Source organism: Thalassophryne amazonica, chromosome 18 (assembly GCF_902500255.1).
Source record: "Thalassophryne amazonica chromosome 18, fThaAma1.1, whole genome shotgun sequence".
Lineage (NCBI taxonomy): Eukaryota > Metazoa > Chordata > Actinopteri > Batrachoidiformes > Batrachoididae > Thalassophryne > Thalassophryne amazonica.
Genome location: NC_047120.1, coordinates 27,877,285 through 27,893,938, shown reverse-complemented (window position 1 = coordinate 27,893,938; position 16,654 = coordinate 27,877,285). Strand labels below are relative to the sequence as shown.

At 38.7% G+C, this 16,654-nt stretch overlaps 1 protein-coding gene across 2 annotated transcripts; it reads right to left on the bottom strand.

The window, feature by feature from the left end:
• Positions 1-955: 955 nt before the first annotated feature.
• acadsb (acyl-CoA dehydrogenase short/branched chain) lies at positions 956-16,595 on the bottom strand. Of its 2 annotated transcripts, none has more exons than XM_034193319.1 (12): positions 16,481-16,595; positions 14,579-14,735; positions 14,383-14,483; positions 12,497-12,703; positions 9,630-9,800; positions 8,804-8,929; positions 8,604-8,696; positions 8,367-8,456; positions 3,001-3,138; positions 2,814-2,913; positions 2,275-2,394; positions 956-1,055 (listed from the first exon to the last, which is right to left on the bottom strand). In XM_034193319.1, the coding sequence occupies exons 1-11, from the start codon at positions 16,511-16,513 to the stop codon at positions 2,318-2,320; spliced, it is 1,293 nt and encodes a 430-aa protein (XP_034049210.1). In that variant the 5' UTR covers positions 16,514-16,595; the 3' UTR covers positions 956-1,055; positions 2,275-2,317. The 2 variants fall into 2 exon arrangements, with proteins under 2 accessions (XP_034049210.1, XP_034049209.1); XM_034193318.1 differs by having other exon boundaries at positions 956-1,056; positions 2,299-2,394; positions 16,481-16,513.
• Between the last annotated feature and the right edge of the window lie 59 nt (positions 16,596-16,654).

Genomic DNA, 16,654 nt, shown 5'->3' with positions numbered 1-16,654 from the left:
GGTGGTAGGCCTTCAAATACTTATTTCCAGCAGTAACATACAAATAAATGATTAAAAAGTCACACACTGTAATTTCCAGATTTTTTTTTTTTTAGATTATGTCTCTCACAGTGGACATGCACCTAAGATGAAAATTTCAGACCCCTCCATGATTTCTAAGTGGGAGAACTTGCAAAATAGCAGGGTGTTCAAATACTTATTTGCAGATACTATAGGGCACTTTTTTTTTGTCAGGACTGGACAGTAATGACTTTAGCTGCCTGTATGAAACTGATCTGTGTGAAATAATAGAGGCCAGGGAAATTTAATTATTACTGAAAAATGATCACTGTGGGACAATTATGCAAGGCAGACTGCTTCCATCTGAAGCACCGGTATAATTAAATTGACATGAAATATCATTAAATGTGACAGGCTGTTAAAAGAGCTGCTAATTAACTGCTATTGAGGGGGAGCAGTTATCGGCAAAGATAACCCTGACATCTACTGGCAACAAAACATCTTTGCAGGCAAATGACAACCAAACCACACATTGCAAAGTGTATTTATTGCATTGCTACATAGTTTCCCATTTATTCAAGATTTTTTTTTTAAGGTTTTTGCAGTGAGAAATCATTTATCCATATTTCCCCCCGACAAAGAAGTGTACAGTATGTACAGAGCATATTAGTGTGTCACCTGTCACAAATTATTACAATGTATACTGCAACATAAAACTCATTTTTATGTTTTTTAAATTTAAAGGTAGCGATAAAAAAAGAAAATCTGAAGGCACTAAAACATAATTAAATCCCAACTGTCCAGTTTCAACATTTACACTGAAAGTTAATAAAGCCTATGGTCCATTAGAAAATCAAAATTAAATAAAAGCCCAAAAAGCCTGTTTGTCATATACAGTCCTAGAGAAGGAAGGAAAACAAAGAGGATAAATAACACGTCACCATACATCACAGGATTTGATGTTTGGAACATGGAACCATGTATCCATCAGTATTGGGCAAAAAGGGCAACTACCACAGGACTGCAGGAGCTCAGCAACACCGAAGAACACAAATCTGAAACAGGAAAAGAGCATTTAAACACATGACTGCCGGAAACAGTGATGCTGTCAGAACAAGAATTTTGGGGGTTTGTTTTTATGGGTGGGGGTGGGCATAACACAGGGAAGTACAATCATTTTGTCACCATGCAACAATAACAAACCTCTCGTATGATTACTGTACATTCCTTTTTGCAAAACACGTGACCTTCTCCGTTTCAGTCCACTGTGAAACTCTACAACTGCTGGTGCAGCAAATAAGAGTTGCACCATGCGTTGCCTCTCCAATCACAGCCACATAAGTACATAATTCCTTCAGAGTTGTCATAGTGGCTTCCCTCACTAGTCACATTGTTGCACATTCACTAAGTTTTTTAACAACTGCATACTCCACACAGGTTTACCAGACAGCACCACACTTTTTTATTTCCACTTTGTTGGAAATGTTCATGTATCTTTCCTGTGACTCACTGTGAAATCAGCCATTTACTATAAATTCATCAGTGCCTCAATAATTATGTTGCATATATTTTATGTCTGTTTTTTTTTGTGGCTATGCAAAAAAAAAAAAAAAAGTTCTGTTCAACAACTTTTTATTCATATTCTTACAATATAAAATAAATCAATTTGCATTTATATATATGTTCCAATTTTGGTAAAAAGTGGTACAAATTATTGATTAAGTTAATAGTCAATTTTTTTCAAAAGAGGAATGTCTAAGGAGTATTTGTGCCAAATTTGGTGCTTGTTTCACCAATTTTTTCACCGATTGAAGGACTGTTTCAGTAATCTGCTGCAGTATTCAGGTTGTTGCTTTTTTTGCGGTGGTGCTTCCTACTCTCTTGCATTCTCTTGTGTGATCCTCCATTTCATAAAAGTAAGGTTTTCAAACTTGTTAGCCTGCACTAGCACCAAGTAGCACTGTAAAATGTGATAGGCAGAGACAGTATGTCCGTTTTGGGCTCCTGTATAATCATGCTCGTGGAATATTGTGGCTTCCATGAGTGGGGCCCCACTCCCATGTGGATACAAAGGGTTCATTCATATCTTATGAAAACACACACAGATAGTTATGAATTATGTATTCCATTTATGCTAATAAAGTCCCCTAAATCCTCCATACTGTAGCTTTAAAGAAAATATGTAATAGGAAATAATGGGCTTTGCAATGCCTTGAAAAAGTCATGTTTTGTAGCTCAATGCAAAATCATTAACAATAAAAATAAAATACCCACCGTGACCTTTAAAGTCTGTGCTTTGTATAGACTCCACGTCAGATCAGATATCATAGTCCTTATCAATAAACTTAGCCAAAGTGGATAGCTGAATATTTGACGTGCCCTCATAAATGGTACCTGTACACATGGAGATAAAGTGTAACAATGAATGCCGGGTCTGTAAAAAGTCACAACAAATTCGATTTAGTCTGTTAACTCCAGTGATCAGCACAACAACAAGCAGCTTTCAGGAAGAGGAACAACTAGCTCATTATGCAGCTCAGGCCACCTGAAGAACCGCACCGCCAAAATCAAAGTTGTTTTCCACCGGCAGCTTCCTTGGTGGTAGAGTGCCAGCTCGCCCGTGGAGTCTGATTACAGCTGATGATATCGGCCTTCGTCTCCACTCTGTGCTGGTCCAATCACTAACAACTACAGCTAATGTTCTTGCTCTCAGTGTAAGCTATGTCCTTTCTGCAGCCCAAGAACAATACCGCTCCCTCACCGACTGAACAATCCAACAGTACACATACATGCTGACAGCCGTGTTTGCTCACCGATTTTACAGTCTCTGTAGTATTTCTCTATGGGGTAGTCTTTGGTGAAGCCGAATGCTCCCATCCATTCGATGCATTTTGACGTGGTTAGGGTTGCAACCTGAGGAACACAAAACATTGTAACGTACTCCGACTGTTCCAAAACCCTCCATGTACTGATTTTTAGTGTGTGATACAAGCAGTTCACCTCCGCAGCAAAGTATTTGGCCATGCAGGCCTCCTTAATGAAAGATCGTCCAGCTTCTTTCAAACGAGCAGCGTTGTAGGTGAGCAGCCGAGCAGCTTCAATCTGCGTAGCTACGTGGGCTATTTGATGCTGCATGCCCTGAAATACACAGAAGTATCATTAAGACATGGGAAACTAGAAAAGTAGAACGCATTCCTCTGCCAAAGACACAGATGCCTCATTCCGCAATCTAAAATTATAGTCTAGTAAAACTTGTTAATCTAATAAGAGGACAGAGACACGTTTTGTAATTTTGCTGCTATACACCTTTACAATGGAGCGACACAGATAATGATAGTTATCTAGAATAGAATGCTAGTTACCCAGAAGGCACATAGGAGATTCGACCTTAGATTTGATTTGTTCCCTTGTATCAAAGTCTGGGTCCTGCTCCACCATGAAGCTACGACTGGTGCTGAAACAGACAAAAGTTGCAATATTCCCATTCTCTCCAATCATAGCCAAAAAGCCTATAATTCCTTCAAAGTTGTCATGGATCTCTTGTTGGCTACACTCACAATCTATTGCTGGCTAATTACAGTCCTGTCTAAAATTTACCTTTCTTTTCAAAAACTCTTGAAAAAGTAATTTTGAAACAACTTTTGTGTTATTAATGAGGTAATCTCTGTGAAACATTACAGTCACCATTTACAAGTGACCACTCTGTGGAAACTGAACCCATTAAAGCAGCAAATGATTCTATTGTTCTGGACTTAGATGCAACTTCAGTGCTGTTGTGGGGTTTTCTTCCCAGCATGGAATTATATCACTTCACTTTGCAACTACACAGTGCCCATTAAACACCATCAGTTCCAGGTGACAGACAATATGGGCAGGTATGCAGGATGTAACGTGTGTTATAAACCCGGTCATGTAAGGCACATCTGAGTTTTGTGCTCTTTAAACTCTGTGCCCATCAACAGGAGGTACAAATGTGCAACACAAACTGGTGGCAGTAGAAGCTGCAGCAGGCTGGGGTGTGCCCTGCTGCTGCTGGTGGTCTGGAGACTGTCAGCCACTAGTTCTCAAAAAGTGCTTTCATATCATATAATTTTCATGAGAAAATATTAAAGTGTCAGCAGAATAGAAGCCTGCTGTTGCAACCTGCCGCTATCAATTTTCAAATTTTTTTTCCAATTTATTTTCATTTATATAGCGCCAAATCACAACAGAGTTGCCTCAAAGTGCTTCACACAGGTAAAGTCTAACCTTACCAACCCCCCGAGCAACAGTGGTAAGGAAAAACTCCCTCTGAGGAAGAAACCTCAAGCAGACCCTCTGCTTGGGCCATGCTACAAACATAAATTACAGAACAATTCACGGACGAATATACAAGAAATGCTATAGGCGCACAGGACAGGAGGATCGCCAACACGAATACAACTCCCATCTCTGGATGGAGCTGCACCTTAAACAGAGAGAAAAAACAGAATCAGGCATCAGAAAGACAAAAAAATGCTATATAATTTGCCAGCAAAAACAGTGAAATACTAAGGTGATCGCCGGCCACTAGCCATAAACGTCACTAAAGGACCCAGAATTTAGGTAAAGTTGAGGCCACAGCCTGCTCCAATTACTAATAAATGAATTAAAAGGGTAAAAAGCATAAAACAAAACTGTACCAGTATGCTAGCCATATGAAAGGGAAAATAAGTGCGTCTTAAGTCTGGACTTGTAAATCTCCACAGAATCTGACTGTTTTATTGACACAGGGAGATCATTCCACAGAACAGGGGCATGATAAGTGTAAGCTCTGTAACCCACAGACTTCTTATTCACCTTAGGGACACAAAGTAGTCCTGCACTCTGAGAACGTAAAGCCCGGGCTGGTACGTAAGGTTTAATTAGGTCAGCTAGGTAGGGAGGTGCCAGTCCATGAATAATTTTATAGGTTAGTAGCAGAACCTTAAAATCTGATCTCACTGGGACAGGAAGCCAGTGAAGAGATGCCAAAATGGGTGTAATGTGGTCAAACTTTCTGCTTCGTGTCAAACGTCTGGCTGCAGCATTTTGAACCAATTGGAGACCCCTAATGCTAGACTGCGGTAAACCAGAAAATAGAACATTGCGGTAGTCCAATCTAGAAGAGATAAATGCATGGATCAGGGTCTCAGCATCAGCCATAGACAGGATGGGACAAATCTTCGCTATATTTTGCAGGTGGAAGAAAGCAGTTCTAGTAATATTTCTAATGTGGAGGCCAAAGGACAACAAAGGATCAAAAATTACCCCAAGGTTCCTCATTTTGTCAGTGTGATGTATGACACACGAGCCGAGGCTGAGCGTTAACTGGTCAAATTGATGCCGATTTCTCAATGGACCAAGAACCATCATTTCAGTCTTATCAGAGTTTAAAAGTAGGAAGTTTCTAGACATCCAACTTCTCACTGTTGCAAGGCAATCTTCTAGGGATTTTATGTGAATGAGATTACCAGCCGTTATCGGCATGTATAACTGAGTATCATCTGCATAGCAGTGAAAGGTAATCCCAAAACGCTGCAATATGTGCCCAAGGGGTGCTATATAAAGGGAGAAAAGTAGGGGGCCTAAGACAGACCCCTGTGGAACCCCAAATTTTATGCCACTAAGGTTCGAGGTAGTGTTACTGTACAAAACACAGTGAGAACGACTGGTCAAATATGACGTCAGCCATGCAAGGGCACTCCCAGTAATCCCAAAATGATTTTCCAGCCTATCAAGTAGAATATGATGATCCACTGTATCAAATGCAGTACTGAGATCTAGCAGCAACAGAACCGTAGTGGTGTCCGAATCCATTGTAAGCAGAAGATCATTCACCACTTTAGTGAGAGCCGTCTCTGTGGAATGATATTTTCTAAAAGCAGACTGCAGTGGCTCAAAGAGATTATTCTCAGTAAGATAGTCTACAGGCTGCCGTGACACCACTTTTTCCAGAATTTTAGAGACAAATGACGGATTTGATATCGGCTGATAGTTTGTCAATACACTAGGGTCAAGATTAGGTTTCTTAAGTAATGGTTTAATCACTGCAGATCTGAAACATTTAGGAACAGATCCAGAAGTTAAAGAAAGATTAATAATTTCCAGCACAGTCGGCTCAAGAGTGGGCCACAGGTCCTTAAACAGTTTTGTTGGTATAGGATCAAATAAACAGGTTGTGCTTTTTGTTGACATTACGAATTTTGTCAGCATGCCTAGTGAGATACTATGAAATTCTGTAAATCTAGGTAATACCTCAGTAGTGGTGCCCACCTCAATAGCAGGGTGTAGTGGCTGGGTTAAGGCATGCCGGGATATCTTTAACCTGATGTCTTCTATTTTCTTCCCAAAGTAATCCAGGAAATCCTGTGCTGCTCTAGCCTCTCACTGCCTCACAGTGACAGAGGAGATTCAAGAAAATGACTACAAAAGTACTGTATTTAAGTTTTCAATGTCAGAATTTTGATCAAAATATAGTTCTTAAAAAGAGCTTTCAGAATTATTTTCATATGGAAAAACCTACTTTTAGACATTAAGAAAGTCATCTGCAGTTCAGGAGGGCAAAATGACCTCCAGCCATCTGACAACTACACACTGAGATTCCTAAAGATGCCTGGTTTACCCAGAAAATATGCATTTTTATCACTGTAATTGTTTACAAAGATAGTTTAGACAAACTGCTTTGAGATTATCACCTATATGTGTCTTTATCTATAATCTGGTTGTCAAAGTGATGGTCAGCAGACCCAAGGGGTCTGGACCTCATCCAGATTACAAATGGTTATAAATTACTAGATGCACATCAACTGATTGTAACTTTGATACACATATTGCCTTACCTACTTATCTGTCAGATAATGTTAAAATAATTAGGAAACAGCAGATTTTTTGGGAAAAAATCCTTAAAAATATTTTAAAAAATTATATTATATATTTATATATATATATATATATATATATATATACACACACACACACACACACACACACACACACACACACACATAACCCCAATTCCAACGAAGTTGGGATGTCGTGTAAAATGAAAATAAAAACAGAATACAATGATTTTCAAATCCTCTTCAACTTATATTCAATTTAATGTTCAAACTGATAAACTTTATTGTTTTTGTGCAAATATTTGCTCATTTTGAAATGGATGCCTGCAACAAGTTTCAAAAAGCTGGGACAGTGGTATGTTTACCACTGTGTTACATCACCTTTCCTTCTAACAACACTCAATAAGCGTTTGGGAACTGAGGACACTAATTGTGAGTGTCAACATTGGGTATAAAAGCAGCATCCCCAAAAGGCTCAGCCGTTCACAAGCAGATGGGACGAGGATCACCACTTTGTGAACAACTGCATGAAAAAAATAGTCCAATAATTTAAGAACAATGTTTCTCAATGTTCAATTGCAAGGAATTTAAGGATTCCATCATATGCAGTCCATAATATAATGAGAAGATTCCATTTGAAAAATTGGGGTTTTGTGTGTGTCTATATATATATATATATATATATATATATATATATATATATATATATATATATATATATATATATATATATATATATATATATATATATATATATATATATATATATATATATATATATATAGAGAGAGAGAGAGAGAGAGAGAGAGAGAGAGAGAGAGAGAGAGAGAGAGAGAGAGAGAGAGAGAGAGAGAGAGAGAGAGAGAGACACACATATACACACACACAGATATGTTTAGTTCATCTTCTGTACATTATATACATGTTTGAATGATATCTGTGTGATAGTAACTTTTTGCGCAATTGAATATCAAAAGTTGAGATATCCTGCATCTGATGATCGACTCCCCTAATGTTGGGAACAGAACTTATAAAGACACATAGCGCTGGACCTTAGACCAGGTTTTTGGTGGCATTAAGGAATAAATGCTTTCTTGTGTGTGACGATATAAATGCACCAGCTCTGTGCTCGACCATATCTCATTTGTAGACTGACATACCCATATAAGTGTAAGTCGTCTATTGATTTAGAGGATGTGGACACTGGGTGTAAAAATGACACCTGTGTCAGGTATCAGATGAAAATTATCTATGTCACTACAGCTGCTGCCCTGTCCGCCAAGCAGAAGGAAGGGTCTTTGCTGACAATGTAAAGTCATAAGCCTCAATCCCACAAAATTCACTAGAATCTCCTGCACACCAAAATACGCGAATGCAGTAGACTGCATCAGTCCCACCAGAAGTTACCAGCATTGTGCAACTTTGTTTGCTGAGCTCCATAGAACATAAAAAGCCACAAAGAAGTTTTATCCGATGCCGTATTGACACAGATTTTTTGGCATCTAACTGCTCTTGTGCGATATTTACCTGGAAGTCAAAGATACGTTTTCCAAACTGCATCCTCTGTCTTGTATATGGAATAGTGTGGTCAAAGCATCCCTGAGCCAGCCCCAGCATCTGAGACAGAGGGGGGAAAAAGTGACACAATTTTTCTTTTGATTATCTTGTAACAAACACCTTTAGTTTGCTTGAATACCACAATTTAAGTAAAAAAAAAAAAAAAAAAAAAAAGGGGGGGGGGGGGGGGGGAGCCTGATGGCATACCTGAGCAGCAATTCCGATCCTGCCCTCATTCAACATGCCAATGGCATACTTGTACCCTTGACCAACTTGCCCCAAAATGTTATTCTCTGGTACCTACAACAAATCCTCCCGTTTATCAAAAATACCTCAATTTATGTATCACTGACTTACATCATATTGACATCAAGATGCTGCAGCATAAAACAGGTATTTGTTTGTACCTTGACATTATCAAAGTTGAGCGGGCAGGTGGAGGATGCACGCAAGCCAAGCTTGTTTTCCTTCTTTCCAATCTCAAACCCCTCCGTGTCCCGGTCCACTATGAAGCAGGTGATACCTCTATAGCCCTGTCAATCAACCGTGTCACAAACATTTAGAGTTGCAAGCCCCTTTATTTTGAAATACAAACAGCATCCACATCTACAGTGGGAAGATGCAAGTACTCTTACAACGTAATGCAACTCGGTAAAATGTCTTTGGACATTTCTAAAGTTAAGATTTTGGTAAAACAGACATAAATTCAACATTAAAATTAATTTTGACACTAATACTGAATTACATTATTGTTGTATTTATACCCTCAAACCCCACAAACCACCAGCAGGTTTGAAAGCCATGTTTTCAAAGTATAAAAAAAAAAAAAAAAATGACAAAATGATACCATTTATCATGAACTGCAAAACCAATAATGTCCATTGGATTTTAAAATTTCAGACACTTCTCAAAGTAGCCATGTGCTACAAAAGCTTCTCTCAGGAAAAAAAAACGAAATACAAAATCTAAGCATAAAATAGTAATATGTCATCAAAATTTGTTTATTTACATGTCTCATTAAACTTTTGCCAATAAATAAAAGCTTTGTTCAGATTCTAAAAAATAAATAAATAAACTCTGCTTACAAGAGCAACAAGCTCCTGATTGTCAACAAAGTTGTAATGACTCAGTGGAAGGCAGTGCTACAAACGGCTAGGACAGTAAGGTAAGCAGCTAACTGCAAAGATTACAACAAAAAATGTAATAAAAACAAAAATGAGTTAAGGTACTTACAGCAGAGAGGTCTACATTGGCCATCACCAGGAACACGCCTGCATGATCTGCATTACTGATCCACAATTTGGATCCATTTATAAGATAGTAGTCTTTGTGTTTTTCAGCATGTGTCTTCAAAGAAAATGCGTCACTTCCCGACTGTGCCTCAGACAAGCAGAAGCTTCCAACCTGCATGTCAGAAAACATAAATGCAGTTAGGTACACATATATTTGGGTATTGACAACATATGACTGGACTTTAATATGTCTAAAACATTTCAGCTGATTCACCTGATTTCAGACAATATATTGCATCTTGTATATGAGAGGATATATATAAAATATTAGGCTCACACATTGTTTCTACAGGTTTTCAAATCTGTTGCTGAAGACCGTACAGTAACCTTTCTGAGGGAATACAAAGACTTTTGTAAGAGCCCACAGTCAAAGAGTCAAGTACAGAATATTTTCCATAAAAACAAAACAAACAAAACAAAAAACAGATAGACATGATGGAACCACCTCCAAATTTTTATTCTCGGTAGCAAGTGTTTTTCTTGGAATGCTGTGTTCTTTTTCTGCCATGCATACCGCCCCTTGTTATGTCCAAATAACTCAATTTTAGTTTCATCAGTCCACAGCACCTTATTCCAAAATGAAGCTGGCTTGTCCAAATGTGCTTCAGCATACCTCAAGCGACTCTGTTTGTGGCGTGTACGCAGAAAAGGCTTCTTCTACATTACAGCATCATACAGCATCTCCTTGTACAAAATGCATTGTATAGTTGAATGATGCACAGAGACACTATCTGCAGCAAGATCATGTTGTAGGTCTTTGAAGCAGGTCTGTGGGTTGACTATGACTGCTCTCACCATCGTTCGCTTCAGCTTATCTTTAATTAATTTAATTAATTATTGCACACTTTCTGTAAATACTACAACCCCTGGCAAAAATTATGGAATCACCGGCCTCGGAGGATGTTCATTCAGTTGTTTAATTTTGTAGAAAAAAAGCAGATCACAGATATGACACAAAACTAAAGTCATTTCAAATGGCAACTTTCTGGCTTTAAGAAACACTATAAGAAATCCAGAAAAAAAGATTGTGGCAGTCAGTAACGGTTACTTTTTTAGACCAAGCAGAGGAAAAAAATATGGAATCACTCAATTCTGAGGAAAAAATTATGGAATCACCCTGTAAATTTTCATCCCCAAAACTAACACCTGCATCATATCAGATCTGCTCTTTAGTCTGCATCTAAAAAGGAGTGAACACACCTTGGAGAGCTGTTGCACCAAGTGGACTGACATGAATCATGGCTCCAACACGAGAGATGTCTATTGAAACAAAGGAGAGGATTATCAAACTCTTAAAAGAGAGTAAATCATCACGCAATGTTGCAAAAGATGTTGGTTGTTCACAGTCAGCTGTGTCTAAACTCTGGACCAAATACAAACAACATGGGAAGGTTGTTGAAGGCAAACATACTGGTAGACCAAGGAAGACATCAAAGCGTCAAGACAGAAAACTTAAAGCAATATGTCTCAAAAATCGAAAAATGTACAACAAAACAAATGAGGAACGAATGGGAGGAAACTGGAGTCAACGTCTGTGACCGAACTGTAAGAAACCGCCTAAAGGAAATGGGATTTACATACAGAAAAGCTAAACGAAAGGCATCATTAACACCTAAACAGAAAAAAACAAGGTTACAATGGGCTAAGGAAAAGCAATTGTGGACTGTGGATGACTGGATGAAAGTCATATTCAGTGATGAATCTCGAATCTGCATTGGGCAAGGTGATGATGCTGGAACTTTTGTTTGGTGCCTTTCCAATGAGATTTATAAAGATGACTGCCTGAAGAGAACATGTAAATTTCCACAGTCATTGATGATATGGGGCTGCATGTCAGGTAAAGGCACTGGGGAGATGGCTGTCATTACATCATCAATAAATGCACAAGTTTATGTTGATATTTTGGACAATTGAAAGGATGTTGGGGATGATGAAATCATTTTTCAAGATGATAATGCATCTTGCCATAGAGCAAAAACTGCAAAAACATTCCTTGCAAAAATACACATAGGGTCAATGTCAAGGCATAGGGTCAATGTAAATGAGCAGATCTGATTTGATGCAGGTGTTAATTTGGGGGATGAAAATTTACAGGGTGATTCCATAATTTTTTCCTCAGAATTGAGTGATTCCATATTTTTTTCCTCTGCTTGGTCTAAAAAAGTAACCGTTACTGACTGCCACAATCTTTTTTTCTTGATTTCTTATAGTGTTTCTTAAAGCCAGAAAGTTGCCATTTGAAATGACTTTAGTTTTGTGTCATGTATGTGATCTGCTTTTTTTCTACAAAATTAAACAACTGAATGAACATCCTCTGAGGCCGGTGATTCCATAATTTTTGCCAGGGGTTGTAGAAACTTCATTTCATGTCTCAAATATCAGTGTGTTTGTCTGCTATATGATATATTTAACTGACATTTCTGATCCAGACAACCAATGATTTATAAAGGAAAATCATGAAAATTATCAGGGGTGCCCAAACTTTTGCATACAACTGTATATTCCCATTAATTTCAAAAGAAAGTTTCCAACATCAAAAATTTGCAGAGGTATGCAACCTTAGATGGGATTACAACTTTCTGCACAGCTCCTGCCCTCCTCCTCTGCTGCACGGTGCAAACTACATGCCAAATTTCATAATGTTCATGCAGTTATTCTGTGATACATTTCTGCATTGCAGTCATACATATTGCATCATGTGATTGAGTAACATATAATACACTGGGTTTTATTAATTTGAGAGAATGGCCTTGAGATTTGCCAGAAGGCACTTGGGAGACTTTATGTTTTGAATGCAAAATGCCTCACCATGTCAGTTGACAGTCGACTGAGGTACTGTTCTTTCTGAGCTGGGGTTCCCAGTTTCATAAACAGCGTGTTGATCAGTGTGTTCTGGATGTCACACAGCACTGCCACAGAGGCATCCACCTTTGCTAACTCTTCAATGACCAGAATGGAGGAGAAGAATGAGGAGCCGGTGCCACCATATTCTGGGTCGATCTCAATACCCATAAGCTGTCAAAGTACAAGGTTAAACATCAAGAATTGTTTTGATTGACACATCAGTAATCTACAGTGAGGAAAATAAGTATTTGAACACCCTGCGATTTTGCAAGTTCTCCCACTTAGAAATCATGGAGGGGTCTGAAATTTTCATCTTAGGTGCATGTCCACTGTGAGAGACATAATCCAAAAAAAAAAAAAGAAAAAAAAATCTGGAAATCACAATGTATGACTTTTTAAATAATTTATTTGTATGTTAACTGCTGCAAATAAGTATTTCAACACCTGCCAATCAGCAAAAATTCTGGCCCCCAAAGACCTGTTAGTCCGCCTCTAAAAAGTCCACCTCCACTCCACTTATTATTCGAAATTAGAAGCACCTATTTGAGGTTGTTAGCTGCATAAACACACCTGTCCACCCCACACAATCAGTAAGACTCCAACTACTAACATGGCTAAGACCAAACAGCTGTCCAAAGACACCAGAGACAAAATTGTAGACCTCCACAAGGCTGGAAAGGGCTACGGGGCAACTGCCAAGCAGCTTGGTGAAAAAAGATCAACTGTTGGAGCAATTATTAGAAAATGGAAGAGGCTAAACATGACTGTCAATCTCCCTCGGACTGGGGCTCCATGCAAGATCCCACCTCGTAGTGTATCAATGATCCTAAGAAAGGTGAGGAATCAGCCAATGACCTGAAGAGAGCTGGCACCACTGTTTCCAAGGTTACTGTGGGTAATACACTAAGACGTCATGGGTTAAACTCATGCATGGCACAGAAGGTTCCCCTGCTTAAATCGTCACACATCCAGGCCCGTCTTAAGTTTGCTCATGACCATTTGGATGATCCAGAGGAATCATGGGAGAAAGTTATGTGGTCAGAGACCAAAACAGAACTTTTTGGTCTTAATTCCACTCGCTGTGTTTGGAGGAAGAAGAATGCTGAGTACCATCCCAAAAACACTGTCCCTACTGTAAAGCATGGGGGTGGAAGCATCATGCTTTGAGGGTGTTTTTCTGCACATGGGACAGGACAACTGCACTGTATTAAGGAGAGGATGACCGGGGCCATGTATTGCGCGATTTTGGGGAACAACCTCCTTTCCTCAGTTAGAGCATTGAAGATGGGTCATGGATGGGTCTTCCAACATGACAATGACCCGAAGTACACAGCCAGGATAACCAAGGAGTGGCTCCTTAAGAAGCATATCAAGGTTCTGGAGCGGCCTAGCCGGTCTCCAGACCTAAACCCAATAGAAAATCTTTGGAGAGAGCTCAAACTCCGTGTTTCGCAGTGACAGCCCAGTAACCTGGCTGATCTAGAGAAGATCTGTGTGGAGGAATGGGCCAAAATCCCTGCTGCAGTGTGTGCAATCCTGGTGAGAAACTACAGGAAAACGTTTGACCTCTGTAATTGCAAACAAAGGCTATTGTACCAAATATTTACACTGATTTTCACAGGTGTTGAAATACTTATTTGCAGCAGTAACATACAAATAAATTATTTAAAAAAAATCATACACTGTGATTTCTAGATATATTTTTTTAGATTATGTCTCTCACAGTGGATGTGCACCTAAGATGAAAATTTCAGATCCCTCCATGATTTCTAAGTGGGAGAACTTGCAAAATTGCAAGGTGTTCAAATACTTATGTTCCTCACTGTATTATTAAAGGTGTTGCCACTTACACCCTGTTCAAAAAGAGATTTTATCACTTCTTTATCCATTGCTGAATCTTCATCCATCTTTGACACAAATGGAGCAATGCACTCTTGTGCATATTTAGTCACTGTTCAAAAACAGAACAATGTTTTGTTTGTTTACAGAATTTCCATCGCAGCTGTGAGGTGCAGAACGACTTAGAAGCTTAGTTTAACAGCTCACCTGCTGCCTTCATCATAGCCTCCTCCTCTGAATAAGTCTGCAGAGGAGGAAAGGAGACTCCTGCTGCAGCAGAGTGCTCCGAGGAGGACACATGAAGAGATCTGGAAGAGCTGATCCTCCATCTGCTTCGGCTCGAACGAGGCAACTGCCTGCAAGACTGCACAAAAGACAGCCAAACTGCATTAAAATAATTTTCAAACAGTCACAACCAAAAGGTGTAATTGTTTATAGGCCTCCAGTTTTACTCTAATCACCTTAATGTTGCAAATTTGTCATTTAACTTTCATGAAGTACTGTTTTATATCAGTTACCTACATTTTTTGTTTTTAAAAGGCAGAGCTGGATAACATAACACACTATCAATTTGTCCCTTTTCCTGATCCCTTTGGAACTCTGATTTGCACAAATCACTCCTATTCATCAGAAAAAGAAGACAGTAGCCGATAACTATCACCTTGTGTTTATACTCAGAATTGGAAGTCTGCTGATTAAGAGGGTTGTTTATGAACAAATCAATCAGTATATCCTTTTCCTTAGTGCAGCAGACAACAGAATATTTGCAGAGGAATCCTTCAACTGGTGATACAAGCACCAGAGTTGGCACAAATACTCCTTAAATGTTACCCTTTTTGAAAAAAACTGAGTATCCACTTGAATTTTCAATAGGCAGCCAGGAAGGGGTCAATTTAAGAATTACACAGGGGTCAAAATTTTAAAATGTTCCAATTATATTGAAAGCTGTACCACTTTTTTTTTCATGTATGTCATTTATTCAGATGATGATCTTGTTCAAAAGGGATTAAAAAAACATTTTCACTGTCATTTATAAAACATATTGCATTAATTACCGGTATATATTTATGCATTGATTATTGCATTAAACAAGTTTATTTTATCAATAAACGATGTTATGGGCTTATGTGGAACACACATGGGCTTAAATGGTACCATGGTACCAATTTTTAATTGTACATCAACTAATTACTAAATATTCAAATGAGAGGTAAATCTTACCCTTTAACAAATGTCACCAACAAATTATGTCAATATATAGGACAAATAGCAAAACCTAGATTTTTGTGGGCTTAATGGGTACACTTAACCTATAGTTATCTGCTCCACTACCTGGTCCATAGTCTTTTAAATGAGTTTCAATCAGGTTTCTGGTCCTCATACTCCACTGACACGTGTTTAATTCACCTGAGTGACCATACAAAGTCTGAACAGGAGAAAGGCAATTAACCAGGGATTGTTGTTCTTGACCTAGATAAAGCATTTGACGCTGTGGACCATAGGATCTGATGCTGGAAGCCACTGGACTTCAGAAATCTGCTGTTAACTGGTTCCAGTAGTACCTTTGTAATAGGCAGCAGTGTGTGGACATTGTTGGCATATCAACTACTTCAACATAAGTGGTCTGTGGAGTAAGTACCTCAAGCTTCAATACTGGGCCCTTTTGCTTTTTCTTACTATAGCTATTTTAATGATATGCCCTCTGCAGTAAACTGAAAATTGCTGTTATATGCTGACAATTCTGCTCTCTTGGTAGCTGGCAAAAGTACAATTGTCATTCGAACTGCAGTCTGATTGGTCTGCAGATAACTCAGAACATAAAATATAAAATAAGGTTTCATTTAAACGCAACTCCTCCCACTCACTTTGGTCATGAATAATTTACAAGTTAGGATGTTACTGGTGAGTCTCTTTTGAGTTAAACTGCAGCTTGGCATGTGTATGGTAAACAGTCACTTTAGCATTAGCCTTACTGCTAGCGTGACGTCGGTGAGATGCAGTTACTGAAGTTGACTAAATGAAAAGCAAGCAAATAAAGGCAGAAATACACGGGGAAAAAAGATAAATTCTACAAAAGAAAGCGATTGTAGTAGCTCAGTTAACTCTTACCTTCAACAAAATCCTTAGTAACGGGGCAGCCATGGCTAAATAGCGTCACGATAATATACTAGAGGGACAGCGAACTTCTTTTCGCGGTATTTTTAACCGCCATTTTGGTAGAGTGCATATCACGACTTTGTGACCCGCCACTGTACTGAGAGCAAGTACAAGATTCATAACTCA

Excerpts from the sequence above, each read along its gene's own strand:
- acadsb (XM_034193319.1), bottom strand. The coding sequence starts at position 16,513 with ATGGCTGCCCCGTTACTAAGGATTTTGTTGAAG. Across the intron at positions 14,484-14,578 it reads GGCTATGATGAAGGCAGCAG|TGACTAAATATGCACAAGAG; the intron begins GTGAGCTGTTAA and ends GTTTTTGAACAG. Across the intron at positions 8,457-8,603 it reads GGATCGGAATTGCTGCTCAG|ATGCTGGGGCTGGCTCAGGG; the intron begins GTATGCCATCAG and ends CCTCTGTCTCAG.